Source organism: Globicephala melas, chromosome 19, assembly GCF_963455315.2.
Source record: "Globicephala melas chromosome 19, mGloMel1.2, whole genome shotgun sequence".
NCBI lineage: Eukaryota > Metazoa > Chordata > Mammalia > Artiodactyla > Delphinidae > Globicephala > Globicephala melas.
Genome location: NC_083332.1, coordinates 62710427 through 62737671, shown reverse-complemented (window position 1 = coordinate 62737671; position 27245 = coordinate 62710427). Strand labels below are relative to the sequence as shown.

The following is a 27245-nucleotide window of genomic DNA, read 5'->3' as shown; positions in this document are numbered from 1 at the left end:
ACACACACGCATGCACACACACCAGCCTGCCCCACGTTAAACGCGGACTGAAGGCGGTCCTGCCCCAAGGACCCCCAGCCGCTTCCTGCGCTCCAGCTCCTCCCGGGGCAGGGGCGGGGACAGAGCTGCCAGACCTCCCCCGACGGCCCCCACTGCCTCTGCAAAAGGTCACCGCAGCCGAGCCAGCACTCTGTCACTAAAGAGTGCCCGGTGCTGACGACAAAGCCTCCTCTGAGGGCGGGGTGGGCATGGACCGCAGGGCCGGCCCCTCACGGGTGGGGGAAGTCAGAGGCCAGCCGAGGGTCTGGTGCTTTGAAGGCGCTGGGCTGTGATGTTCCTGTTTGGGTCCGTCCTGTGCCCCTCAGCAGACGGGGGAGGGCGCACCTGCTCACCAGCGTCAGCTCCCTTCCCTGCCCTTGACGGCTCACACGGCCCTTTGCCCCTTTGCCTCTGTTGGTGCTATTTATTGAAGCGCGTCGTACATGAGAGTACACGAATCATAAACATGCAGGTTGGTGCACACCGCATCCAAATACAGCCGGGAATGCAGCACCCAATCAATCAAACACCGACTGCACCAGACCCTCCGGGGTGTCCTCCCGGCCCCGACTATCGGTTAACTTTGCCTGTTTTGGAACCTGATACGCGTGGACTCCGGACCCTTCCTCACTCAGCACTGAGGCACCCTCGCGGACGCACGCAGCGGGCGTTAACGCGCAGGTCGCGTGGGCGTTTGGGTGGCCCCCGTCTGTCACAGACACTGCTGCTGGGTAACACACGGGTGGGACCGCATGGTCAGAGGCACACCTTCAGCTTCGGTAGATTCCGCCAAACCGTTTTACACCCTGGTGGACCCGTTTGCCTGTTTCTGGCCGTGCACGAGTCCCCCACCCGCCACGTAGAGGAGGGTGGAAGGAAGGGCCTCGCCTGGGCTCCACAGGAACCAGGGCGCCCCACGTCCTGGTGGAGAACCCCAAAGGGAGCAAAGGGTCCCAGGGCAGGACCATGAGGCAGAGCCACGGTGGGGGCAGTGCTGGCATCGCTGCCCTGAACCCTGGTGTCTCTGTCACGTGAGTCCCAGGACTCCCTGGCCGCCGGGCGAGCAGTGTCCTGCCTCTAGCTTACATGTCATCACGGCTCCATAAATGAGGCCTTTGAGATTGCTGCGCCTCCCCAGACCCAGCGCCCCCAGCCTGAGACTTCAAAGGCCAGGAGAACTGGGCGGCCTTTGCCATGAGACCACAGCCCTCTTCCTGGGGAGGCCTCGAGACTCCCTGTCTGGTTCTCACCCCGAGGGAGGGGGACAGCAGGTACAGCTGAGCTGCGATTGGTCACAGTCCTGGGAAACGGCCACGTGAAACCACAGCTAACCCTGCAGCCAGTCCTACCCACTCGACCTCCAGTGCCCCCGGAAGAAAGCAAGCGAGGACTGGCCAGAGACAGGTGGGGGGGGGACGGCCACCTCCTCAGAGGACATACCACATGAGACCACGTGCCGACCACTCATGAGGCTGTGAGAGCAGGAACTGTCTCAGTGCTGGGTCCCCAGCACCAGAACAGGGTCAGGCCCGCAGCACACGAAGGCTCACCACGTGAGGGAGCTCGTGGGAGCTGGAGCCTGAGGAGCTTCTGCCTGCAGAGCCCAGGGGCGCCCCTGTCTAGCCACGGCCACACCGGGTAGGCCTGCCTTCATGGGGGTCCCCCGATGGGGGTCCCCTGACAGCAGCCATGGGGAGTGCAGCCAGCGCCCCTGCCCCCTCCCCTCACCACGTAGAGATCTCAGGAAGACCTAGCCCAGAGCTGGGTCACAGGGTCTGGGTTCCAGGGTTGTCTAGTTTCCTTTAACGCAGGGAAAGGAGGGGCTTTTGTGCCCACCCTTTGGTGCCCATGCTGAAGACCTGAGGTGGGGTGTGACTTGATGGGAAAGAGCACAACCCATCAGCAATGCACGAGCAGCACAAGGCCTGAGTGGTCAGCTGAGCCTTTACAGCAGGTGCCTAGATGTGAGGGCCTTGGCTGTCTTCTCACCCCCATTAGACGGAGCAGCACGACAGAGCACTGGGTGGGCACCAGGCCTGGGGGGTGAGCAATTTCATCACCTCCTGGGCCCAGCCTTTGCTTCACTATCCCCAGGACACTGGCTCTTCATTTTAAAGTTGGATTCCTGGTTGCAAGATGGCTGCCATAGCACCACACATCACAGCCTCACCTAAATGTATTTAAGGTTGGAAGAGGTAGGGCGCCAAGATCTCCTTGCTTGCCTGTCATTTTCAGAGATCAATCCCCTTCCCAGAAGAGCCCCAGCAGACTGTCTTACTTGCTGAAGTTCATCACAGGCCACCCTGGTGGGGACCATGTGGTTCTAGGGCAGGCTCGGTCTCCGAGCTGGCTGTGGATGGTGGGAGGGGTAACCACGTCTGCAGGGCCCTGTCCTTGCCACGGGTGTTCAAGGCACAGAGGCGCCCCCGACTCGGGAACAGCTGGAAGGATGACCTCACAGGCCTCTGCAGTAGGTGACCCCACATCACGATCAGGATGCCACAGACTTCCTGGAAGATGGGCCGACGGACCAGGACTTGGGTGCATGTTGGAGATGGCTGGGTCACACTTCCTGCCACACTGACCGGCCTGGGGCCCCAAACGCACCCTGGAGCACACGGGCAGCCTCTGTGGGTGGAGGTCAGGGCTGGGAGGGTGCCCAGTGTACAGGGTAGCACGTGGGGCTCACAACCTTGGTGGCCTGGGTCATTCCAGAACCAAACAGGATCCTTCGTCACAGGCAGCCCGTGTGGTTCTGAGCTGTCACTCAAGAGCACCAGGTCCCACCCCTTCACCCTCCCCAGCCTGCGGTCCGTTCACCCGTGGATCAAGTGCCCCCCAGTCTCTGCCACGTACACCCCCCAGAGCTGCCAAGACGAGCGTTCTTTCCAAAACACACCTCTCGGCCTCCCCACCGACGGCGCTCACTGAAGCGAGCATGGATTCTGGCTCTGCGATGCCCCGGGCCAGCAGCGCAGCGGCGGGGAGGTCCTGCCCAGGGTTGGGGCTCTGCCGTGAGTGGCCGCGGGGCACGCTCCGGGGGAGCCTTGGGGGGTGTGAGGATCTGGGGGCGCCGACCGCAGCGCCGGGAAGGAAGAGCTCACGCCGGGCAGAGCGCAACCCGTTCACGTTTATAGAACAGCAGAGGCAGGTGGACAACACAGCAGCACTTCTAGGTCGGGGACCTGGCCGATCCGACCAGCACACAATCAGGAACATAACTGCACAGCGCTGGGGCCCCGCCCGTGCCTCAGTCCCACTCGTCGCCCTCGAGGTGGTCCTCGCGCGGCACCTCCAAGTCGTGGAAGTGGAAGTTGGCCATCATGTCCCGCAAGGCCAGCATCAGCCTGTTCAAGCCCTGGTCAAGGTGTGGACCCCCGGCCCCTCCGTCCTCTGGCCGCTCCCCCTGCGGCAAAGAGACTCGTCTGAGCCGCGCCTGCCAGGACGAGCCCCCGCCCAGCCCCCCGCCCCGGGACCCGACACCCGGTCTCAGGCTGGCGGCCCCCACGTGCTGGGCTCCACGTACCTCCACGGTGTAGTTCGGCAACAAGGAGCGGAAGAAGAGGGCAATGGTGTTTCCATGGCTGACGGGGCTGAGCCTGGAAGGGGAGTCAGGACGGTCAGAAAGGCCCTGGCGGGGCCACGTGGGCGGCCCCCGCGGCGGCTGGGGAGAGAGGGGGCGGGGGCGGCAGGGGAATGGCTCAGGCCCGAGGTGCAGGGGGTCCAGCATGGGGCTGGCCTTCGGAACGTGGCCAGTTGAGTGGAGAGTGGGGCCGCTGCAGCCAAGCCCCACTCGCTCTTGAGAAAAGCTGTTTCAAAGTGTCCTTCGCTCAGAGTTGAGGAGTGGAGAGAAGATTCTAGGGCATGCGTCGGGGGGGGGCCCTCCTGGACTTTCCGGGCGCCTGGAGCCAGCACAGCACCCAGCCATCCTCAGTGTGACCACGCCCAGCACGTCAGCTTGGTGTTGAAGCCACAGACACTGATCATTAATAATTTTCATCTTAACCTGTTGAGAATTTAACTGGGGACTATATTTCCCCGTGAATGTGCACTCTTAACTTTTATAATTCAGCAGAGAATAAAAAGGACTTCATTCTACAAAGTACGTCCGCCTGAAGCCTGGAAACGAGAAAGTCTGTCTGTGACTCTCCCAGGTCGGTGACTCTGTGACCACGGGCTCTACGTGAAGTAAAGCAATTACTTAACGTAAAGCTTTAAAGGCCGGAAGGAAAGGGGGAAGAAAGCATTCGTATGAGCCGATTCTGAAGGCAGCCTGCAGACTCGGCACCGCGGTGCCCGCCCCTGCTCTCCTGGCTGGGCCTCGGGGCCTTCTGCGTCCCGGCCTGACTGCCAGACACTCGTCCCTGGCGGGGCCTCCGCACAGGCTGAGGCTCCTGCTGGACACCAGCCGCCTTTCACATGTCAGGCTCACCCGCTGTTTCCTCGCAGGTTCTTACTGCAGTTCTGATTTTACATGTGTTGCCGGATTCTACAACTGCTTCCTACCCTATCTCCACCACTTGCTCCCGAACCTGACAGAGGAATGGCCTTAGATGGACAAATAAGTGAAAACACATGGCCTGCAACAGCTGATCCGTGACCCCAGATCACCATATTCTCTGAGGGCTGGACTCTGAGGCAGCAAGACCCCCCCGAGCCCCAGCACTGACCTCGGAGCCGTGTGGGCAAAGGAGCAGGGCAGGAAGTACCTCTCCGGTCTGACGTAGGAGTAGATGGTATCCAAGGGAGGCAAAGGGTCATAGCCCAGCACAGACTGCGTGCTCACATCCTTCAGAAAGGCAGAGGGCAGAGGGGCGACTTTCAGCCGATTCCACTCTGCACGAGGCCTTTCTGCTGGGAGTGGGGACGGTCTGACGGAACGGCCCTTGTTTGCGAGGCTGCGTTCCCCGTACTAAAAGCCTGGGCGAGGGGGAGAAGGGCCCCTCCTCCAGCAGGACGCTCATCCGGCCCGCTCAGAGGACTGGGATGAGCCCAGGGACCGGCGCGGGTGTGGGAACCACAGGACCTCCGCTCACACGTGCTGTGACCGCCCTGCAAAATGTCAGGGCCTCACTCCCAGGTTGCCAGCTACCGGCCTCGGGGCTCCGAGTCACCAGGTCACCGCTCTGAGCCCCATAAGGTCACGGAAAGCTGCAGGCTCAGCTCTGCCTCTCAGAACGCGAGTGTCTGTGAGGGGAGGGGCCTCTGCCCGTGACCCCAACCCGGGGGCAGAGCTGCCGGCAGGAAGAAGCCCGAGTCCAGCCTGCTCCCTTACCGGAGGTAGGGCGGCAATGGCTTCCTTGATCTCCGACAGGACCACGTGGCGGTGGATGTTTCTGGGTGCACGCTGGTACAGCACCTTGCGCCTAGGGCCCAGGGAGACGAGGGGCAGTGGTGGAGGCGGCCACAGCCCTGCGCCGCCCGCAAGATGGGCCTGGTCCTGAGAGCAGTGCCCACACCCCGGCCCCAGGCTCACCTGTTCTCACACGCCTCCACGGCAGGGTCCCCGGCGTCCACCGCCTGCAGAACCTCGTGCACGTTCTCCTCCAGCCAGCTCATGGTGGCCGGCTCCTTCCAGAGGAAGTGGGACCTCCCGAGGTACAGGCTTACCAGCTGGCTCAGGGCAGGGGGCTGGCTGTGGGCAGTGGGGCCTGTGAGACCCCCACGGGCCCAGGCTCCACGCGCCCGCCGGTGCCTGTGGGCATTCAGGGCGTGCTGGCGACCTGGAGGGGAAAGAGGCTGCCCAGAGGGGGCTGCCGACAAGGGAAAGGGACCCCGAGGCAGGGCACACAGGCATTTGCTTCTGTGCAGCGTCCTTACTAAGAACAAGTTCCTCGATCAAAATCTAAACACGAGGAGAACGCAAACACCCGTGCGCACAGACGCCGGAGAGCCCGCCCCGGTCTCCTGACCGGGCTTGAGGTGGCTGGCTCCCAAGTCCCACGTGTTTCTTCACGGTTTACGAGAAATTTTAAAAGGCAGCAGGTGCCAATACAGGCGTCTGAACCACACTCACGGCTGCAAGGACGTTACAGCCCCAGTGCCCCCGCTGTGTCCAACAGGCCAGGCTGATGCCCACATGGCCAGGGCCCCAGAGCCCCTGAAGGGAGGACAGTCCCGCCACCCAGGCCCGCCCCCTGCCCAGGGCGCCCACCAGTCTGTACCTTATCTCGGCGTCAGGTCCGAAGAAGCGGTGTGCGGCCACGGTGGCGTCGGGGCGCACGCTGCAGTACTCGAGCAGAGGCATGAGCACTGTAGGGGAAGCAGGACCGTCACGCCCGCAAGGCCAGGGCTGAGGGGCAGGGGAGGCCGCTCTCCCACACCAGCCCAGGGGCCCCTGCCGCCACGGAGGGCTGTCCGTCCCGCTGCCCTGCGGCCCCACCTGCACCCGAGGGGACTCACGCAGGAGCCCTGAGCACGTGCACTGGATGCTCTCATCATAGAGAAGCCCTGCCCCAATGCTCTCCCAGGGATGGGCTCCACTAAAAGCCACGGGCCTGACAGGGAGCTTCCTGGATGATGGAGGTAGACTCTGGGTTGGTGAGCAGGCCCTGCTGGCGGCCACAGCCCCCCGTGCAGGGCCTTAACACCCCATCAGGGGCCTCGTCGGGAAGGGCCAACACGGCTCAGAGCCGGCCACGCAGCCCCTGTGTGGATGGAGCCCAGCTGAGATGATAGGGAGGGGCTGGCTGAGGACGCTGTCTGCCGGGAGCCCCGAGCGACCAGGCGTCACCCCGGCTGCCCACAGGGAGGCTCACCGCCAGGGATGGAGCCCGAGGGCCCAAGCTGCACGGCCCAGCCCCTGCGGAGCTGCACGCGGTCCTGACCCCAGCCCCACCAGGGCCTGAGAGGGCAGTGGGCTCCTCTCTCAGGTCACAGACCCTTTGAGAATGTCGCCCAGCACAGGGGCCGTGAGCCCTCTTCCCGTCCACACACCCACAACTTTAGGGGCCCATGTTAACCAGCAGGTCACCCGAGAGGACCCAGGACGAACCTAACTCTGAGCTCCTCACCCCAGTGAGAACTGGGACTCGAGGACGAGGACAGACACCCACTTTGCTGACTTGGCCCCTCCTGGCCCCGTTTTCTCTCACACCCAGCCCACCGCCAGAGAAAATGCGTCTACTTCAGGTGGTAAGTTTTACTTGAACTGTTAATATCTAAGGACACCCTAAAACCTCCAGGTGCTCTGACAGCAAAGTTAGCGCCTGAAGGCCCCGCTGGAACATGCATCTTCCCAAGAGCTTGGGACAAGCGCTGGGACCCATCCGTGCCCGCGGGGGGCTGCGGGGACACACCCACCTCCAGGGAACATGATGAGCGCCTGCTGGATCAAGAGAGAGGCCTTCTCCCTCGCAGAGCTCAGCTCCTGGTCGGGGAGGTCTGCCTGCTGACTCAGCAGGAAATACGCCAGCGGCACAGAGAAGGCGAAATTTGGGAGCTGGGACAGGTTCCGATGAGCCTACAAGGGGTTTGGGCGTTTCAAGGTGGTGCAGACGAGAAAGGCAGAGCTCACGGGCGCCTGGATGTCCCTGGGTGAGCTGTGCCCCTTCTCCGTGCACAAAAGGCAAATAAAAGGACCTGGGGGTGTGCGGTCAGACCCAGGCCAGGTGGGCGGGAAGAGTGGACGCCCACCTTCCAACGGCTCAGCGTCAGGCAGGGGCCGGGGTCCTCTGGGGGGTGGGGCCGGCCCACCTCCACGTCTGCTCTCGCCTCCCTCCCCACGCCTACATCGCAGATGCACACGACACGATGCTCTGTCACGTGACAGCACGTGGAGTCCCAGCCCCGCCTGGAGCCCCGGCCCCTCCCCTGGCGTCCCTGCTCCACCTGGAGCACCGGACCCTCCCCGTGGAGTCCCAGCCCCGCCTGGAGCCCCCGACCCTCCCCTGGCGTCCCAGCCCCGCCTGGAGCCCCGGCCCCTCCCCTGGCGTCCCTGCTCCACCTGGAGCCCTGGACCCTCCCCGTGGAGTCCCAGCCCCGCCTGGAGCCCCGGCCCCTCCCCTGGCGTCCCAGCCCCGCCTGGAGCCCCGGCCCCTCCCCTGGCGTCCCTCACACCCACCTCCCACTCCTGGAAGAGGCGGATCAGGTACTCGTAGCTCCGTGCCCTTAAGGCCAGGTGGTCGAGCAGCAGCAGCATGCACAGGGGGTCCTCGTCCGGCTCAAGGCTTCCGGAGGCAGCACGGCGAGCAGAGGGAGACAAAACCCACAGTGGGCCGGCGCGGACGCCCACAGGCCGTGGCCCGGGAGGGAGGGGAGCGGGCGGCAGCCCTACCTGAGGATGAGCTTGCAGTACTCCAGCGCCGTGCGTGGGCAGCCCCGCTTCTCCAGGAAGCTCATCTGCTTGTAGAGGGCCAGGTAGAAGCTCCTAGACCCAAGACAGTTCCTCGTGAATGAGAGCACGGCAGGCAGCAGAGCACGTCGCCTGGCGCCTCGTCCGGCACTGCGTCCACCCTCTGCCCGCGGGCTTCGCCGGCATTTCCCGTGTGGCCTAATCAGCGTGAACGTTCGCCAGGGTCCTGTCTGCAGAGAAGGTGACTCTGCTTGTTGTTTGCGGTCACATGTGTGTGCACGGACAAAAAACCAAGCCTATTTGTTCGTGGAGATCTGCATCTTCTTGGGCATTTTTTAAAAAAACTATCCTTTAAGGGAAGAGAGTTAGAATCTGCTGCCGTGTCGACCGTCTAGATCTACCCTGGTGGGCCGCCGCTTTGATCAGCGGCTCCTGCCCTGTTAATGCCTGGGAGCGCTAGTATTTTATAGCATCGCAAAGAACTAAGAAGTTCATCGGAGAGACAAAGCTCACACAACTAGAAGCAAGAGAGAGAATTCGGAGCCCACACGCCCTGCACACAATCTGTGCAGTGGGGGTCACTGTGCCCTGGGGCCCACGACAGCCCCCAAGCCGGAGAACACATCCTACAAGGGACACGACCCAGGACGGCCGGAGACCACGGGGGGTGGGGGGGTGGGGGCGCCCGGAGTGGAGAGCGTGCCCAGGCCCGCAAGGCCCTGAGGAGCAGGCGGTGGGTGAGAGGCTAGAGGCTGAGGTCAGCAGTGAGGCCGCGGCATCCGCTCAGGCCTGCGCTGCTGAGAACGGGGGCTTCGGGGCAAGAGAGTCTGCAGGAAGAGGGTCCCACGGGCGTGCGTGACAGGAACACGGTGGGGTTGCGTTCACGCTGCTGCCCGCAAGGCGTTCCCGAGGATCCCAAACGCGTGGGCTGCGGACTGAGTCCAAACACGCAGGGAAACACGACTACAGGTCCCATGGCGGTGAGGTGGCTGGCGAGGCTCCCTCCTAACATGGACAAATTTAAACCCCAGGCCAGCCTGATCCGTCCACCCTCAGGTCCAGCCCTCCTGCATTTAAGCTTTAAACACAGCACGAAGCCCTGGGACCCCAGCGGGACCCCTCGTGGACAGTCCCGTGGCACCTGCCCCCCGTGCGCCCACCCTAGCACCCACGTCACCTGTGACGCCTACGACACACTCGCGAGGGAAGATGGTGTGCGCCTATGAACGCTGGGTGGCCGACTCACCTGTTCTCGGGCCTGCGGTAGTCCAGCCGGCAGGTCCCGCTGGTGAGGCTGAACAAGGGGTGGAAGGCACACTCCATGCTGTACAGCGCGCGCTCTGCAGGCGACAGACACGGGGCGGCTGTCAGCCTCTGCGCGGTGGCTGCAAACCCGTCCTCTGTGGCTCCTGAGGAAAGCTCCAGAAGGGAGGTGGCCACGAGACTAGGAGTTGGAAGGTGACGGGCGAGGACGTGCCCACGGGGATCACGTCAATCACAGAGGTGTGACCTGGCCACGCCCGCTCCGGCCGGAGGAACCACATGCCTCCCCTGAAGCCCACGCACCCCCAGGGGCTGATCTTCAGGAGCCGAGGGTGGAAACAGGCCACGAGACGTGGACCATACATCCTCACAAAAGGAATGACGTCCTGACACACGGCTCACACAGGTGAACACTGAGAACATCACGGTAAATGACAGAAGCCAGGTGGAGACGTGTGTCGTGATTCCATTTACAGGAAAGTCCGGAGACAGAGGGCGGACCGGCGGTTGCCAGGGGCTAGGGGAGGCGGGTTTCTTTCGCACATGGTGGAAGTGACCCAGAAGCAACACGGATGAGGCTGTACGAGTCTGCATATACTAAAAACCAAGGAACTGTAGGCTCTAAAGGGGCGAATTTCACGGTAGATGAATTTTATCTCAATAAAGCTGTTACTTAAAGAACATCCTGGCAAACCCACCACATCCCCAACAGCTGAGGTGGGGCCGCCCGCTAGGCCTTACCCACGAGGTCCCGCGCCATCTCCTGGTCCTCCTGGAAGCGGCAGGCGTCGCTGAGTTGCAGGAGCGAGTCCACGTGATAGGGGCTGGTCTGCAGCAGGACCTGTGAGGCAGGAGGAAGCTGATGGGACGAGGCCCAGGAAGGCCCCGGCCCCACCTCCGGCAGCTCGGCTCGCGCCGCGCCTCCACGACCCCACAGGGTGCCCGCGCACCACCATGTTGTTGGGCTCCATGGACTCCACGGCGGCCAGGAACCTGTGCTGCGTCTGCTGGTACTCTTCACTGTGCTCAAAGGCGAAGGCTGAGCGGCCTTTCCTAGACTCTAGCAGCCGCATCGACAGACCTGGGGTGGTGGGGTGCCTGCGTCAGGATGCCCAGGGCGGGCTGCCCGCAGCTTGGGCCGCACCAGCAACACGCGCCTCCACACCTTTCCTGCGGAGACGTGCCTCCCCCCAGGAGCGTGGGCGGAGCAGCGGCACCCCAGGACAACAGGGAGGGGACACGCACAGCCCGCCCCCCCCATCCGGTCAGCGCCAGACACTGTCTGCTTAGAGCCATGATGCAGGCGGGCGTGGGACAGGGCGCAGGGGCCACTGCCAGGCCTCGAGACGACAGGGACTGCTAAGCCACGACGTCCTCTCTCTGCTTCTTGCGCTGACTCTGGGTGGACGGGGTCCAGGGTCTTCTCAGGAGCCTGACAACTTCATCTCCCTTCGTCACCTTCAGGAGACCGGTCAGGGTCCCGGACGCCCCTGGCGACACCCTCCTAAAGGCCCCATCGAGGGCAGCCCTACAGGACCCCATGGCAATGAGCCCCTCTCTCTGCCTGTGCTCAGGGGCCGCTGCTGGGAACATGGGAGTGAAGGAGAAGGAGGGTGAGATGCCCACTAGGGCCATGGCTTCCCGTGTCCTCGCTGAGCACAGGGGGTCTCGCAGGGCATCCCAGGCCCCGGGGCCCCCTGATCCTGGATGCCACACAGCCAAGCCCCCCCGGCAGGGCATGACCCTGCACCCAAACCTTTCTGCACTGCTGCTGGTTTTCTTTAAATTACTAATTTAAATTATTAAACGAATGTTAATTTTCTTTAAATTATTAATTATTAAATCACTCTCCAGTTTGCAACAACATATAAAATATCACCGTTCACAAACGAACTTGATTGCTTCCTATGGCGTAGGAGCCACAGCACAAAGGAAGAAGGTGGAGCAACGCGGATTGCACATGGCCAGGAAAACACACGGCGGGTAGGGTCTGTGCCCAGACAGGGGGCTCCCCCCAGCCCCACGCAGGGCCCTCGGCCGCACACACGCACGCTGGCTCTGCACACGCAGAGGCGTGGCCCTGCAGCCCCGCGCCCTCACCTGGTTTGGTGTACCGGGGCCAGGCGCTCTTAGGGGTGGTCAGCCACGTACACTTGGGGTACACGCGCTGTCTCTGCCGCGGCCTGAGGAGAAACGGTACGGCTTTACCTCCGTGCTGCCGGACCCTTGCGGGCAAGGGCAGGACAAGGACAGAACGCAAAGCGCCTTGACAACGGCCGTCACCCTGCCGGACGAGACGGCAGACTGTGATCCGATCAACCGAACCACCACGGAAGAGGGAAGAAAAACAGGAAACCCGTAGTCCAGCAAAACGTTAGGAAAGGGAGAAAAGAAACAGAAGGTGAGAACCTAACGTGAAGACGACAAGGTGAGAGCGAGCCGGCGGTGACCCGCGGACACAAATGAGCTGCCTTCCCATGGACAACGCGGCTGCGCGGGGCAGAGGGCCCTTCTCATCTGCCCTCTCAGGAGGCCCCACCCCGACAAGCAACGGAGATGGGGCATCAGCAGCAAACACCCACACACTTCTGGAAGAAAGCCAGCCAGACACAGGAGCACGAGCGGGCAGCGGGGCCGGCCCAGCTCCCTCCCCCAGGCTCGGTGCCGCGGCTCTCTCATTCGGGGGTCTCTGCTGCAGGTGCGAGCCCCTCCCCACAGCCGTGGTCACACCAAGGGCTTTCTGCTCTATCACTGATGCTTTATTTCTTGAGCTGAGTAGTGGCCAAGTGGACCCATGTATATTACACTGTATATCTTTTTTGATAGTATGAACTATTTCATTAAGAAAAAAATTGAGTAAAAATCTGGATTGTGTTAGGAATGGCATGAAATAAAAGTAAAAAACTGCAGGAGAAAAAACAACTCTTCAAGAAAACCATGGTCAAAATCTGAAGGAAACTAAAATGTGGGATGATTCTGGGTAATTGGTAATTGTGAAAAAAAGGAGAATTAACTGGATGCTCAGAACTGTCCTGTCTGGAATCCCAGGGATGGTCCAGCCCTGCAGTGAGCCGTCCATGCAGAAGAGGCTGCCACTGGGAGGTGGGGCACCAACGGGGGAGCAGACACCAGCGGCAGAGGAGGTCCAGATGGGAGGACCCGGCAGAGAGCAGCACACACGGCACCTGGAGATCCCGAGGGGACGAGGAGGGACCACGGCTTCTCAAGGTAGCCCATGCACAGGACTTCATTGTTTAAGGAAGGAAACGTGATAAACAACAACTATAGTAACACTGCGAAAAACAGTAAGTGCAGTTACGATGAACTAACTACTAGTAATAAGTGTAATATGCACAGAAATAAGACCAGGCGAACATGTATAGACAGACCAGGCAGACGCAAAGGAAGCGAGGGCGGGTTGGGGTGGGAGGTCCAGCCCAGGGCAATACAGGTAAAAAAGGGGACCGTTTTGAGTTAAAGTGTTTTTCATTAATATTCCAAAAAAGAAGACAAAGTCAGAGACCATTCTGTCCTGAGTAACTTCACACCAAAAATAAAAGCAAATTATACAGCAAATGCAATGAGAAATACAAGGAAAGTGTGAGCGAATGACATGAAAAAATTCCTCAACCTCACTCAAAATCAAACAAATAGAAGTCAGGGGCTTCCCTGGCGGCCCAGCGGTTAAGACTCTGCACTTCCACCGCAGGGGGCATGGGTTCAACCCCTGGCTGGGGAACCAAGATCCCTCATGCCACCTGGCACGGCCAAAACAAAACAACAGAAGTCAAAAACGTGGAGACTATACAACAGTGTAAAACAACTACACCCCAATTCAAAAAAGACCAAAAACACAAACACACGGAGACTATTCTTCGTCTTCACATTATGACAGACTTGAAAGCCTCCTACACCTGCCAAGGATCCGAGGAGGAAGCAGCACGCAGACGGGGGGCAGCGGGTGACACCCCTCCCGGGCACCCTTGCGCCAAGTGCCAGCAGGCACTGCAGCCAAGTGCACCCCGACACCTGTGCCCGGGGCGCCTGCTCCCCCCATGCTGCTGGCGCTGCTGCTGCTGGCACAGTAGTGCAGGGTAAATGGTGCTCAGGACCCAGCCTGCAAACCAGGCGTGTGAGAGATAGAAGAACCCTACGGCCCCAGGAAACAAGACATGTGCACGGGGCCCAGGACGCGCAGCAAACAGCCTTGAAGGGTCATCTGTGGGAGGCAAGGGCGACGGCTCGGAACTGCTTGAATAAGCAGCTCTTTTTCATAAGCCTCTGCCGAGGGAAAGCTCCCACAGTCGGGGCTGGGCCCTGCGAGGGAGCAGCCCAGGCAGAAGAGCCCCCTTCCCACGGGAGGTCTGGGATCCCCATGCCCCGGATGCTCCCGCGGCGCTGACTGCACGGCACCAGCCACCAGAACTCACGTTCACGAAGGTCAAACTTATCGCAAAACCCAAACCCCACATCGGTATTGCTCTCAACCGAAAAGCAAAAATGAATCTGGCTAAGATTTCAAGGCCAGAAGCTCAAACTTCAGAATCTTTGTAAAACTAGGACTCTCGGGGGAGAGCAGGCGGTGCGTGATGGAGCCCGACACCCACAGACAAGGCCACGCGACTTCTCCTCGACTCCCCTTCGGGTCCCGTGGGCTTCCTTTCTCACTGTGGCTGTAAACACCCTCCCTTCCCTTCCCTCAGCTGAGAACACAGCAGTGTTGGTCTTACCTCTGCTCCCCCAGGACGGCTCGGGCACCAAAATACCTTTTCAGTTCCGTGTCTGGATTCAAGTGTCTAGAGAATTGAAAATTTTACAGAGAAAAATGAAATTGAGTGTGTTAACAACGCTCCTGAGAATGTCAGAAAGTCACATAAGGACCCAGCATGGAGAGCGGCTCTCCAGCAGGCCTGATTTCTCTGCAACCACACGGCCCGTGGCCGAGACCGGCCACCACTCGCCAGGCCGAGTCAGAGCAGCGTGAGCCCAGGCACGAGATCGAGGGGTCTTCACTGCCTTAGGAAGGAAGGTGGCTGATTTTGAATGCTGGCAACAGTCTGCGGTAGGGACAGGGTTTCATTAAGCACCTACAGGGACAGGGGGTGGAAAATTCACCCCCGAATGGCAGCTTTAATGCAGCTCAAGAAAGAACGTTCCCAGACACGCAGAGCTAGAGAAAGGTCCTGGAAGGTCAGGGCTGCCCCGTCCCCTCCCCTCTGTCCCCGAAGACGAGCGCTCCTCACTCGGCGAAGCCACACCTGTGCTCCACGTACAGGACATGCTTCTTGGCACTCAGTGGGGGCGGGCCTGGGCGGCTGGAGCCGCTGGCATCCTCAATCCTCTCCAGGATGCGGTCGATGTCCTCCAGCCCATTCTCCTGCAAGTCCCCAAATGACATGTTCACTACCACACTGACTTGCTGACTTTATAAGTAACCATCAATAGCAAGAGTTACTCTTACAAAGAACAAGTATTATATTGTGTTTCCTTCCTGAAAGACAGTCCAATCTGAACACCCTGTACTGCACGTACATTTAGAAAAAAGAAGAGATGCTTCGTAAGAGGAACAGTCAGAATCACAGACCAGGAAGGGTCTCTGCCAACGGAAGAGCATCATTTCAGACGTTTGCTAGAAAATGGAAAGCACGGAGATGGGCTCTAACCCTCAAGGATCGAAGGGAACAAATTTGGTAATTTCCCCTGACCTCTGAATTAGTCAAATAAAATATCAAGAAAAAACGAAATGTTCTCAACACCACCTCAAGAAACATTCCGAAAAGAACACAGAGAGCAAATCCACCAGCCACACATACCGAGCTTTCTCCTGCAGCGTTTTTCTTATTTTTCTGTTTCCTTTTCTTCTTGCGGAGTTTGCCACTTGTATTAGACTGACAAAAGAAGCTCATTTCGGTCAATGGAAAGACACAATGACGTCTTAAATCCAAGAACTAGAGCAGCCAGCTGCAGAGGGACAGCCAGCTGCAGGAAGACAGAGCAACGGGCCCACCGCCCTGCCGTCCACCTTCTGAATGTCCTATGAACACATCCACTTCTCTCCAGCAGCTGACACCTCCCACTGGTCTCCCTGACTCTGGCTGGCCCCCACCTTTCTGAGGTCTCCCTGACCACTCACGGGGTCTGGACCCTCCGCCCACCTGCCCTCCGCTCTCACCCGTCACCGTGTCAACCACTCTCTGCCACACTCAGCCGGCCTGGAGCCCAGGGCTCCGCACCGCAGGCCGCCACACCTGTAGTCCCCCCACCTCAAGGCCGCTCGTGCCTTCCCCCGGCCACCACCTTCCATCAGTGTGAAGGTCCTCGAGGAAGCCCCCCGGCACCCCAAGACCAGTCGAGGGCCCAGCTGCACCAGAGGTCCCTGGGGGGCACAGACTGGCTCGCAGTGAGCACTTGCTGGGTGAGTGACAAAGAGCCTCCTACAGGGACCCCCTTCCTCACCGTGCTGCTCAGGTGCCACACCCAACCCTGACCTGGCCTATGTGTCTCTTCAAGGGCACCCACCAAGGGCCCTGGTCCACCCGGCCCGAGCTGCAGACACACAGTCGCAAAGAACACACCCGACCTGGGCAGAAGGGCACTCTCCCAAAACAGAGGGGGCAGGCCTCGTGCCAGGGAGACGTGTCTAGGGGACCCGGACTGTGGCCCCTCGCCAGCCGCCACCAGTCTTGAGGACTCCAAGCCAATCTGATAAGGGCTCCCAAGGAAGTCTGGGGGCAGCCGGGCAATTCACAAAATGGCCCTCAGAGAATGCCAACGGGGTGTGTAGGGGGAGCTGCACCTGCTCTGGGGGAACCGCCGCGTCCGTCACGTCGCCATCCTTCTTGGACTCTGAGTGTCCACGCTGGGCCCTCCTTTTGTTCCCCGATGCTGCGGCGTCAATGAGCAGACAGTCGGTCCTGTCCCCGTTCACCCCGGGCACCTCCTCGAGGTCCTCGATGTTTATCTGGAAACACAGACGGGCGAGCAAGGGCATTACGGGTGCGTCCTAGTCACAAATGAAAAGGTGACTCTCAGATGCACGCGTGTTGCAGGGAAAGGTGGGCGGGCACCTTCCAGGTCGCTGAGGTTGTAGAGGGAGGACCACAGATGTCCAGTAGCCCAGTGGCCACGACGCTCCCCTCTCAGCAGCGTGGGGCCAGGGCCACTTCAGTCATGGTCCCAGAGAACGCGGGGGCGCTGTGTGGCTACGGGATCTGTCCTCAGGGTGACATGATGAGGAATCCCACACGGGACAACTTCTCCCCCTACCAAGCACCACCCCAGAGTAAACACACACGCTCAGCTAATGCCTCACTCTTCCCTCCTCCCACCTGGACTCCGGCCAGCTGTTCTACACCAGCAGACAGGACCAGTGCCTGGGGGAAGACAAGGCCCAGGAGGTACTCAGTAACAAGAATGGTAACGCATCCATCAGGGGAGCCTTAGACAGTGGTGAACAGGGATGAACCACGCTCGTGTGCACACGCAGGCCTCAGGAACACGATGCAGAAAGGAAGGTCCCAGGAGACTCACACCCTCGCTCTGGAGGAGACGGGGCAGGGACAAGTCACGGGACAAGTTCTGGCCCTTCTGCTAGTAAATGAATCAGCAAACAAAGGAGGCGACATGCAGTACCAACACCACGCTTCACGGGCCAGATCAGAGGGATGCAATCTGGTTCACCGAGGTCCAAAAATAAATTTTAAAAACTACACAAAAGATTCAGAACATCCGAAAAATATAAAGCTAAAAAAATAAAAATAAAATCCACTCTAAACCCCAGAACCCTGAGATGATTTCCAAACAAAACTGGGGGGCTTCCCTAGTGGCGCAGTGGTTGCGAGTCCGCCTGCCAATGCAGGGGACACGGGTTCGTGCCCCGGTCCGGGAAGATCCCACATGCCGCGGAGCGGCTGGGCCCGTGAGCCATGGCCGCTGAGCCTGCGCGTCCGGAGCCTGTGCTCCGCAACAGGAGAGGCCACAACAGTGAGAGGCCCGCATACCGCAAAACAAACAAACAAACAAAAAACTGGGGCGAAGTCCTCAGCGACTGGCCACTGCCTGTCCCCGCGGGGCCCGGGGCTCTGACCTTAGTCTCAAGGGAAGGGACGCATGCACGTCTGTGCTCCCTGGTTTCGCATCTTCACCAGCGGAGGTTCCCACGCGGCAAGGATGAAGCTCAGGGCTGTGTGACGCCTGCTTGTCTAGCAAATTCACAGATCTTTTTCTGTAACGACAGCACCACGCAGACCGCGATGGGGACAGCACCGTGAGGCCAGGCCCCGCCGTGGACCTCGGTGCGAAGGGAGGAGCTGCAGTGAGGGCCCCGCGGACGGTTCTTCTCCACAGCAGGGGTCCCAGAGGAACAGCCCCACGCTTTGTCCAGCATTCAGCACTGGTGACGCCTCCCAGGGAAGCCCGGGACTGCTTTACTTTTATTAAGTCATGCTCACATCCTTAAAAAAAAAAAATTCTCATTTTTGAGCCCCCTGTGGAAGCTTGAGGTGTTTCCAGAAATTCCAGTTTATAAGGAGCTCCACGCCAAGGTCAACTTCAACGGACAGCAAAACTCTGACTCTTGCACGCAGGACCCTGCAGAGCTTTGGCAAGAGCTCTGGGAAGAAGCACGATTCGCTGCCACCCACGCTGCTACCCAAGCTGTCCAGCGTCCTGACGTCGATCTGACTTGCAATCCAGGAGCTGCCATGGTCATCAGTTTTGAGGTCCCAACGGGTCCCTATTTCCAGAGGGTCGTGTCTGCTGCCTGTGTGCTCTCTGGAATCCCCAGGACAAGGCACCATGAACCCTTCGGTGAGGACGGGGGAGGGGCTGGATCTCTGTTGGGGGGTAGGAAGCTTTTTCTTTAAAAAACAAAACCAAACCGTGGTACAATTGACATCTCTTGAAATGAATGTACAGGGCAAGTTTTGGCAGAGCTGTGTAACCTATACTCTTATCAAGAGACAAAACTCTCCTGTTATGCCAGAAATACAGGCCTCATTCCACCCCCAGCTAAGCCTCCTGCCGATGCTGGCGAACCCTAGGGTTTTCACCACTGTGACTTTGCCTGTCCCAGGACGCCGTGCCCGCACGGTCAGTGTCTTCTGAGTGCACGGCTTCTGAGGCTTGTCCCGCTCTTGTATTAGGCGTTAGCTCCTGGTTCCTGGTGACCCGTATTCCTTTGCATGGATTCTACCACATAAAGTTTATCCACTGGGAGTCTTTTGTTTCCGTTTTGGGGTTACTGTGGATTAAGCTGCTGTGAAGATTTGTGAAGTCTTCTGGGTAAGTGTTCACAAGTGGTTGCTGGGGTGTGAGGCGTCAGGTTTATGCTGAATTGCCAGGCCTGTTTCCAACGGTCGGACAATTTCATCCCCCGCCAAGGCTGCTGGCCCCAGCAGCCTTGAGCTGCTCTCATTTTGGCCATACTGGTGGGTGCACAGGGGTACTGTATTACGATTTTTTTATAATTTTTTAAAATAAATTTATTTATTTATCATTTTGGCCCCGTACACCTTAGTATCGAGCCCAAGACTCCGAGCAGGCTTCCGGAACTCCTTCTCTCCAGCACCCTCCCCCTTAACTCCAGCCACTTCTACAGACCCCACATCTGACCTGCTCCCTGGCTCAGCATGAGCTCCACGATCTGCTGGGCCAGCCTCCCTGTGCTCATCTCTGGAGAGTGTCTCCAGTCAGAAAGCCGGCACAGGGGGCTAGGGGACCTCGGACCTGCAGTGCTTGTGGTCTAATGTCTGCAAACAGTTCACTCATGCATTTTGCTAGTTTGATAGTTATTCAGGGCAAGAAGGCGGCTCGAGTACCAGTTATTCTGCCACGGCTAGAAGCTGAAGTCTTACTTTTGTTTCCATTCATCCACTGCTTGGTTTACTGAGAGATTGTTTTTGGCTCTGTAAAAATAAGCCTTTCGGGGACTTCCTGGCGGCCCAGTGGTTATGACGCGGCACTTTCACTGCTGGGACCGGGTTTGATCCCTGGTCGGGGAACTAAGATCCCACAAGTCACACGGTGCGGCCGAAAAAGACAAAACAAAACAAAAAACATCTTTCGTTTTAGGGCCCCTAAGAGTGCTACTGGAAAAAAAAAGTTATTTTTCCTATTAAAAGAGGGAAAACATTAAAACTTTACATTACTGAGGAAGTTCTTCTCTGGCGTGCAGTCGGGGATGACAAAGCCTCATCTTTCTACCACCTTTCAGTAGGTAGAAACTGGCACGGATGAGGCCCCCTCTGCTAAAGCTTTTCTCACAGACTTGAGGACAAAAGAAGTGATGTGACGTGAAGCTAACCTGAAGAATCTTAGAACATTATTGTAATCCACGACCAAATGTGCCCTTGAGCAGTGAAAAAATCTACAGGGGTTCCAATACCACCTGTTACCAAATGCGTTTGTGAATGTGAACCCAGGGTCTGGCTGCTGCTGCCAGCAGAACCGGGCATCAAACATGAAGATGACCCATGTCCGCGAGTCGACGGTCACCAAACAACGTCCAGTTCTTATTCCAGTCAAACAAGAGCAACCTCATCAATGACGCTTTTACTTCGGAACAAGTTTGCTTTTATTTAATTACACAATTTAGATTTCTTCCAATCTAGATTTATTTCAGAGACTGGCCACTATATTGTACATGAAAACAGAGAGACATAAACATGTAATCTTCAGAAAAGAACAATCTTCCTCGCTAAAACTTTTCAATGATATAGAATAAATCCTGATAGTTTTTCTTTATTTTTTTTTTTATTTTTTGCGGTACGTGGGCCTCTCACTGTTATGGCCTCTCCCGTTGCAGAGCACAGGCTCTGAACGCGCAGACTCAGCGGCCATGGCTCACGGGCCTAGCCGCTCCGCGGCACGTGGGATCTTCCCGGACCGGGGCATGAACCCGTGTCCCCTGCATCGGCAGGTGGACTCTCGACCACTGCGCCACCAGGGAAGCCCAATCCTGATAGTTTTTAAAAGCTTATGTGGTTTTCTATCAGATTGTCAAAGTGGTCCCTGACCCCAAAACACTAATAAATTCTATTTTACAACACCATTTTTAACAGTTGCACAGTACGTTATGCTGCAAAACTCAAACTATACCCTTAAAACAGGTGCATTTATTACATATAAATTATATTTCAATAAAACCGATTTTCAAAAACCAGTCTGGATGAGGTAGGAAAGATGATTTCTAATCTAAGGCCAAGGAAACTCACCCAAGAGCCAGCAAAGAGGACAGTCCCAGCCATTAAGTCACAGAAGGGTGTCTTCCCACTCCCCAGGGGGAGAGGGGTGTACCAGCCCCTAGAAACGCCTCTAATCCACTTAGGGTCACACGTTTCTATTGACGTTCTTGGCTGTCAACACGATGTAATATCAACATTTGCTGAGTACTGTGCGCCTGGCATGGGCTAAGGGCTGTACACGTTAGTTCACTGACTCTTCGTGACAACCCCATGAGGTAAGTAACATCATCCCCAGGAAACAGGGGAGCCGACGTGTATGCTAGGAACCCTGTCCAAGTTCTCACAGGTAAGAAGAGGCGGAGCCGGGATGCAAAGCCCGTGTGCAGACGCTCACTCACACTCTGTCCTCAGAGGAAACACTGACTCATGCCGCGACCTCTCCGCACACCTACGAGAACAGACACTGTTCCGGGGGTGGGGATACGCGAGGGAACAACAAAGTCTCTGTTCTCACGCAGCTGATACTCTCCGGCAGTGGGGGCCAAGCAGCACGAGATAAAAAGAACACGTCGGTAACTTGTAGGGTTTGTTCTGTGATAACTTCCAGAGAAAAAGGAGAAAGATCAGAAGAACGGGGAGAGGGGCTGTAACTTTAAATCGGTGGGGAGGGTAAGCAAGACTCAGAAGGTGACATCTGAGCGAAGCCTGAGCGGGGGAAGCAACACAGGAACATGGGGTGTTCCGGGTAGAGGGGACAGTGGGGAGACCTGCGTTCCAGGCCTGTGGCTGGAGCAGAGCGGGCAAGATCAGGGAGACATGAGGCGGGCGATCCGGGCCCTGGGGGGCTGTGAGAAAGGAGGGCTGAGAGCAGATGTGGGCCTAACAGGATCCTTGTGGCTGCTGCACCCAGACAGGCTGCAGAGGCCAAGAGGACGAGCGGGACCGGGTCAGAAGTATCCAGGCAGAGGCAACGGCCACACCGCAGGTGCTACACCTGCAGCCGCCCACGACTTCACCAGGGTTTGCATGTGGTGTGTGAGAGAAAAAGGTCAGGGGTATATTCCAGGCTGCTGGCCTTGGCAAGAGGAAGAGTGGAGCTGCCCTCGACAGACAGGGAAGGCTGGAGGAGGCAGAGAGGGCAGTTAAAGTCTGGACACACTGAGCCTGAGACGTCTGCGAGACACCTAAAGGAGATGATGTAAAGATGGCGTTTGAATCCACAGACTACGATGGAGGTCTGTGCAACACCAGGGTCCTGCCGGAGAGCAGAAGAGGATACGCACAGCACAGCACTCAGCAGGGGCAGCTGTTGGGTCCCTCTGACCTGACCGATACCACAGGGAGTCCAGAAAAGCACCTTTTCTCTCTATTCACACACAGAAGCACCTGCTTTTTTTTTTTTTTCATCTATCCCCTCACCCTGGCCCACTGTCCATCTATCCTCCTTTCTTCTTCAGAAGGAACGCTAACTTTGCTTCAGAGACAAACACCTGGGCACGGTTAAGTGTACAATTTTAGGGACTTCCTCAGCGGCGCAGTGGTTAAGAACCCGCCTGCCAATGCAGGGGACACGGGTTTGAGCTCTGGTCTGGGAAGATCCCACGTGCCGCAGAGCAACTAAGCCCGTGCACCACAACTACTGAGCCTGTGCTCTAGAGCCCGTGAGCCACAACTACTGAGCCTGTGTGCCACAACTACTGAAGCCCACGTGCCTAGAGCCCATGCTCCGCAATGAGAGAAGCCACCACGATGAGAAGCCCATGCACTGCAATGAAAAGTAGCCCCCGCTCGCTGCAACCAGAGAAAGCCCGCGCACAGCTACAAAGACCCAACGCAGCCAAAAATAAATATGTAAATAAATTTATTAAAAAAAAAAAAAAGAGCCCAGAACCTGGATTTCACTGTGGGTGTCACTTACTACCTCATTTGTACAATGGGGACAACATGACCTTCCCAGACCATAAGACACATGACATCGCAGCAGGGCCTGGAACGTGCAAACGTTTTCCAAATGAGTTACCATTGTTTAAGACTGAGAAAAAAAGAAGACTAAACCTGGAGGATGTCAGAATAAGGAGAAAGTACACTTGACAGACGGTCAGGGAAAACAGCCAACTTCAGCACAAACCCATTTCAGCCTGTTAACAAGTGGGATGGAAAGAAGCCTTGAGGGTTTTGAAAGAAGTCAAAAAATGACTGGAGGGCTTCCCTGGTGGCGCAGTGGTTGGGAGTCCGCCTGCCGATGTGGGGGACGCGGGTTCGTGCCCCCGTCTGGGAAGATCCCACATGCCGCGGTGCGGCTGGGCCCGTGAGCCATGGCAGCTGCGCCTGCGCGTCCGGAGCCTGTGCTCCGCAGCGGGAGAGGCCACAGCAGTGAGAGGCCTGCGTACCGGAAAAAAAAAAAAAAAAAAGACTGGAAAACCTAGGGATAAATGATGTGATGGGAGCACTGGGGAAAAACCGCCCATGTGTGGAGAGCCGTGGAAGCTGGGTGGGGGCCCGTGAAGGTTACTTGTACTGCTCTATTTTTGCATGTGTTTGAAATTTTCCATAATAAAAAATTAAAAACAAAGAAATGGCAAGAAACAAGGGAGCGGGGAGGCTCTGAAGAGGTGGCGGGATAGTCTGGAGAATTTGAAGACGGACTTGGTCCCGCTTCCAGCAGAAACTACAGGGTGAGGCTGCCTCTTACCTTGGAGGAACGTGGACAATCTCTAAACCAAACTACCAGACTGGCAGCCCACACGCCCCAGTCTTAGGATGGGCCCCTAACCTGCCAACTTCCTGTGAAGTTGGGAGCGGTTGCCAGACTAACAGACCTTACAGACGGCAGCTGGTGTTCTCCACGATCTTCACACCTACTGGTACTCCTCCAATCACTCGGCAACCGCGGTCGCGCCCTAGTGTGCGCCGGGCGCACGGTGCTGGGGACACACGGTGCGCAAAGCAGACACGCTACCTGCCGCTCGGGGCGGTCAAGGGAGCGAGAACGAGCACGTGCAAAATTACAGACTGAGGCCAGCACTACGGAGATGGGGGTGTGGGGGGGGTTGGCGTTATTTCTCTGTGCCAGACACCTGCTACGGGGACGCAGCGATGGGCAAGAGCGAGGCACCGAGTCCTGGGTTGTGAGGAGCAACCGAGATCGTTTGCGAAGGCCCTGCGACGGCACCGCGAGGGAGACACTTAACCCTGAAATGAGGATTGGCGACCCCAGACCCTGGGAGCGAAGCCTCGCCCACTGAGCTGAGGCCCCGCCCACAGACGGCAGGCCCCGCCCACCCAGCTGCAGCCAGGGCCCCACTTACCCCGCCCGCGGACGTATGGCCCCGCCCCCCACCGCAGCCCAAAGCCAACGTAGCCACGCCCCCGGCCTCAGGCCACCGCCCACTCCTTTCGCCCCGCCCCCCACTGCAGCCCAGACCCCAGTCGCCCCGCCCCGTGACGTCACGGACCCTCCTCGCATGCCGCCCCCACCCCGGGCCCTCACCCCGGGCCCCCACCCCGGGCAGCCCGACGCCTCACCAACTCGAACCGGTTGTTGACTCGGACGCCCTCCTTCCCTGGGCCCCGGGGGCGCCGGCCACCGGGCCCCCGCTTTGGGCCTTCTTCCACATCATCGTCATCGTGGAGGACAAACTGCAGGGCGCCGGGCCCAAGGGGCTCCTGGCCGCGCTGTTCCCCCCTCAGCCTCCGGAGGGCCCGGCGCGACATAGGACCCAACAGCCGCTGACGTCTAGAGACTGGCAGAAGGAAGAGCGGAAAAGAGAGCGGACAGCGCGCCTGCGCACTTAAGGCGCGGTGGCGCGAGTCTGGCGTGTCGCGTCTGCGCGCTGCGGCCTTCCGGAACTTCCTCTCTGTCTGCGATGGCATCAAAGAAGGCGCAGGCACTTCCGGGCGAGTTCTCGCGCGATTTGGGCGGTGTCTTCGGGTTTTCTGGAGGCGCGCCAGCGAGACACGTTTGGACGGCGCGGGGCTCCGAGCCTCCAGTAGCGAGTGCGGGCCGGCGGGGCGGGGACGGGGGCGGGGCGGGGGCGGGGCGGGGCGGCAGCTGGGGGCGGGTCGCGGAGGGGTGCGCCCAGCCGCTGCAGGCCGCCTCCAGGGGCTGCCGGCGAGGCAGTTCTGTCCTCATTAAAAGTAGGCGCGTCCAAGCCGAGGAGCTTCCCAAAGCTGCGGATCTCGACCCCCCTCCCACGGCAGGCTGAAACCGACCCTTAGGGTACGCCCTGGGCGTTTGCTTTTTGTCGTCATTAGTGCGTCCCAGGTGATTTTCCTGTACATCTAGGTGTGGGAATCCGTGGTCTAAGGTGGAGGCTCGCCACCCTTACCGTGTGTCGTCATCTCCTGGGGGGATTTTTACAGTGAAGGTCGAGGACTCATCCCTAGAAATTCCAATGTGGGGTCTAGCATTGACATTTTTAAAAAAAGGTCTTCAGGAGTTTAGAGTGTACAGGCAGATTGAGAACCCCTGCTAGGGCAGGGTGGTCTGGTGTGGGGAAGGGGCCCTCCCACCCAGACGGAGGAGGGTCGCGGACGACCCTCACTGTGGCACCAAGCCCTGTCCTGAGTTCTTACCTGGCCGTGGAAGGTAGACGTCCTCACCTTTATGGGTAAAGAAACTGGGACTCAGAGAGTAAGGAAATGGCCCAGGTAGAATGTGGGTCTGCCTTTGTGTCTGTGGTTCCAGAGCTGAGATGAGGAAGGCTGCTGGCACAGCCCCAGAAGGGAAGCAGGTGTGTGTGCCAGTGCTCGCACTGCTGGCCTGGCAGCCATACTGGTCACCGGGATCTTGAACTGCTTCACGCTGGCTGGCACGTGGCTGCTGCCTCACACACACACACACACACACACAAAATCCAGCCACTAAGCCTCACGCTCAGCACATACAGGATCTCCAGGGCACCATCCTCCTAAAAACTCTGATTGTTCAGGGATCAGGCTAGTTGTTAGATAGATTCTGTGTCACTGCTGTTCCAAGGTGTGACCAGCTTATGCAGGCTTACCGCCTCACCTGTGGGTGGAGACGAGGGGAGTGTCACCAGGAGCTGCCTCCTGCCCTGCCGTCTGTTAAGTTGGCAGCCGGGGGGTTGTGAGGGGTGCCTCTCCCTGGGCTCCCGAAGGCCCGTTCCTCAGCGAGAAGCTTGGTTGTAAACAGTTCTAGAGCGGGCGACCTCCATCCGTCAGGATCTAAATTAGGCGAGTGGAGGCAGGGCTGGGCTCCCTGGGCCAGCACTGCAGCTTTCTGCGCCTGGGGTCGGCGGGAGGTGCGCCCCAGCAGCCGGGACAGCAGGACCCTCCCTCCTGACCTCACCCTGGCGCCATGCGGGCCCTCCTGGCTTAGCCCAGCTGCCCCAGAATGGGGTTTATTCTGTTTTCCGATGGGCTTTCATTTCAAGGTGTTCCTGTGAGGATTAGAACCTGGGTCTCCCCCTATTGGGAGCATGGCCCTGCTAGTGTCACCTGCCCTGTTTCCGCACCTGCAGGGTTATCTGCCCTTGGAAGTGCTTTCTCCTTGCTGGTTGTGTGACCGGGGACAATTCTTTACCCTCTCTGTGCCAGTTTTCTCATTTTAAAATGGGGATAACAATACTGCCTGCCCATGAAGTACTCAGAACAAGTGCTGGGAACGGGCTGTTTCTCCTGGCTGCTCTAATTGTTATTGAGGGTCCTGGACCCTAGCTGAAGAAAGCATCTCACCGGTAGGCCCGTCTGTTACAAGTTCTGTCCCTTGGGGCCTCCTCCGGGCCCATATCTGTGTGCCAGGCCTTAGAGCCTGGCATCCGATAGGCCTGGCTGAAGATCCTGGGCAAGCTGTGCATCTGTGGCCAAATTCCCTCACCTCTTTGAGCCTCAGTTTCCTCATCTGTAAGATGGGGGTGACAACAGAAGCCCCCGTCCTTGTGGGCAGAGCACCTGGGTGCTCACCCACACGTTTCCCCCAAACCTGCCGGCCCTGAGGGAACCCTTTGCCTGGAGAACAGGAGTAGAGATGTGGCGGATGAGGCCAAAGGGTCCCCAGGCTGGGAGGTGACAGGCAGCAGGCTGTGCGGCTGTCACACAGACACACACAGCCCTTGTCGGCTGTAGGACCAAGATGGCCAGATCATGGAGTGGGCCTGAGCACGCTCGTGTCATGACGGCACCAGGCGGCAGGTGGCCCCTCAGAGCCCAGTGTCCGCCCTTGGAGCACAGGCCCACCCCTGCAACTGCAGAGCTCTCAGTGCACACCCCGGCCAGGAGACTGTGAGACCACATTTATTCGGCCAGCAGTGGCCTTGTGTACAATTTACAGAGCTCCTTCCCGTACCAGGACCGCCAGCACCGCCAGGGCCCCCAGGCCAGCACCATCCCCGCACCTCTGAGTGCGGGAGGCCAGCGATACTGGCTGCGTGGCAGATGGCCAGGGTACGGATGTCAGGTGGGGGCCGGGAGTGAGCTTGGCCTTAGACCTTCCACATGGAGGGCTG

General features: G+C 58.7%; 1 protein-coding gene across 1 annotated transcript; it reads right to left on the bottom strand.

Annotated features, from left to right (window-relative positions):
• Positions 1 to 3148: 3148 nt before the first annotated feature.
• On the bottom strand, positions 3149 to 24580 carry TCF25 (transcription factor 25). The gene is made up of 18 exons (XM_030849391.3): positions 24304 to 24580; positions 16392 to 16556; positions 15409 to 15483; positions 14854 to 14972; positions 14326 to 14391; positions 11696 to 11778; positions 10546 to 10676; positions 10337 to 10436; positions 9579 to 9672; positions 8315 to 8407; positions 8102 to 8207; positions 7342 to 7501; positions 6204 to 6291; positions 5516 to 5674; positions 5315 to 5405; positions 4749 to 4828; positions 3566 to 3638; positions 3149 to 3445 (listed from the first exon to the last, which is right to left on the bottom strand). Exons 1-18 carry the CDS (start codon positions 24490 to 24492, stop codon positions 3290 to 3292), a joined length of 2028 nt encoding a protein of 675 aa, XP_030705251.2. The 5' UTR covers positions 24493 to 24580; the 3' UTR covers positions 3149 to 3289.
• Positions 24581 to 27245: the final 2665 nt, after the last annotated feature.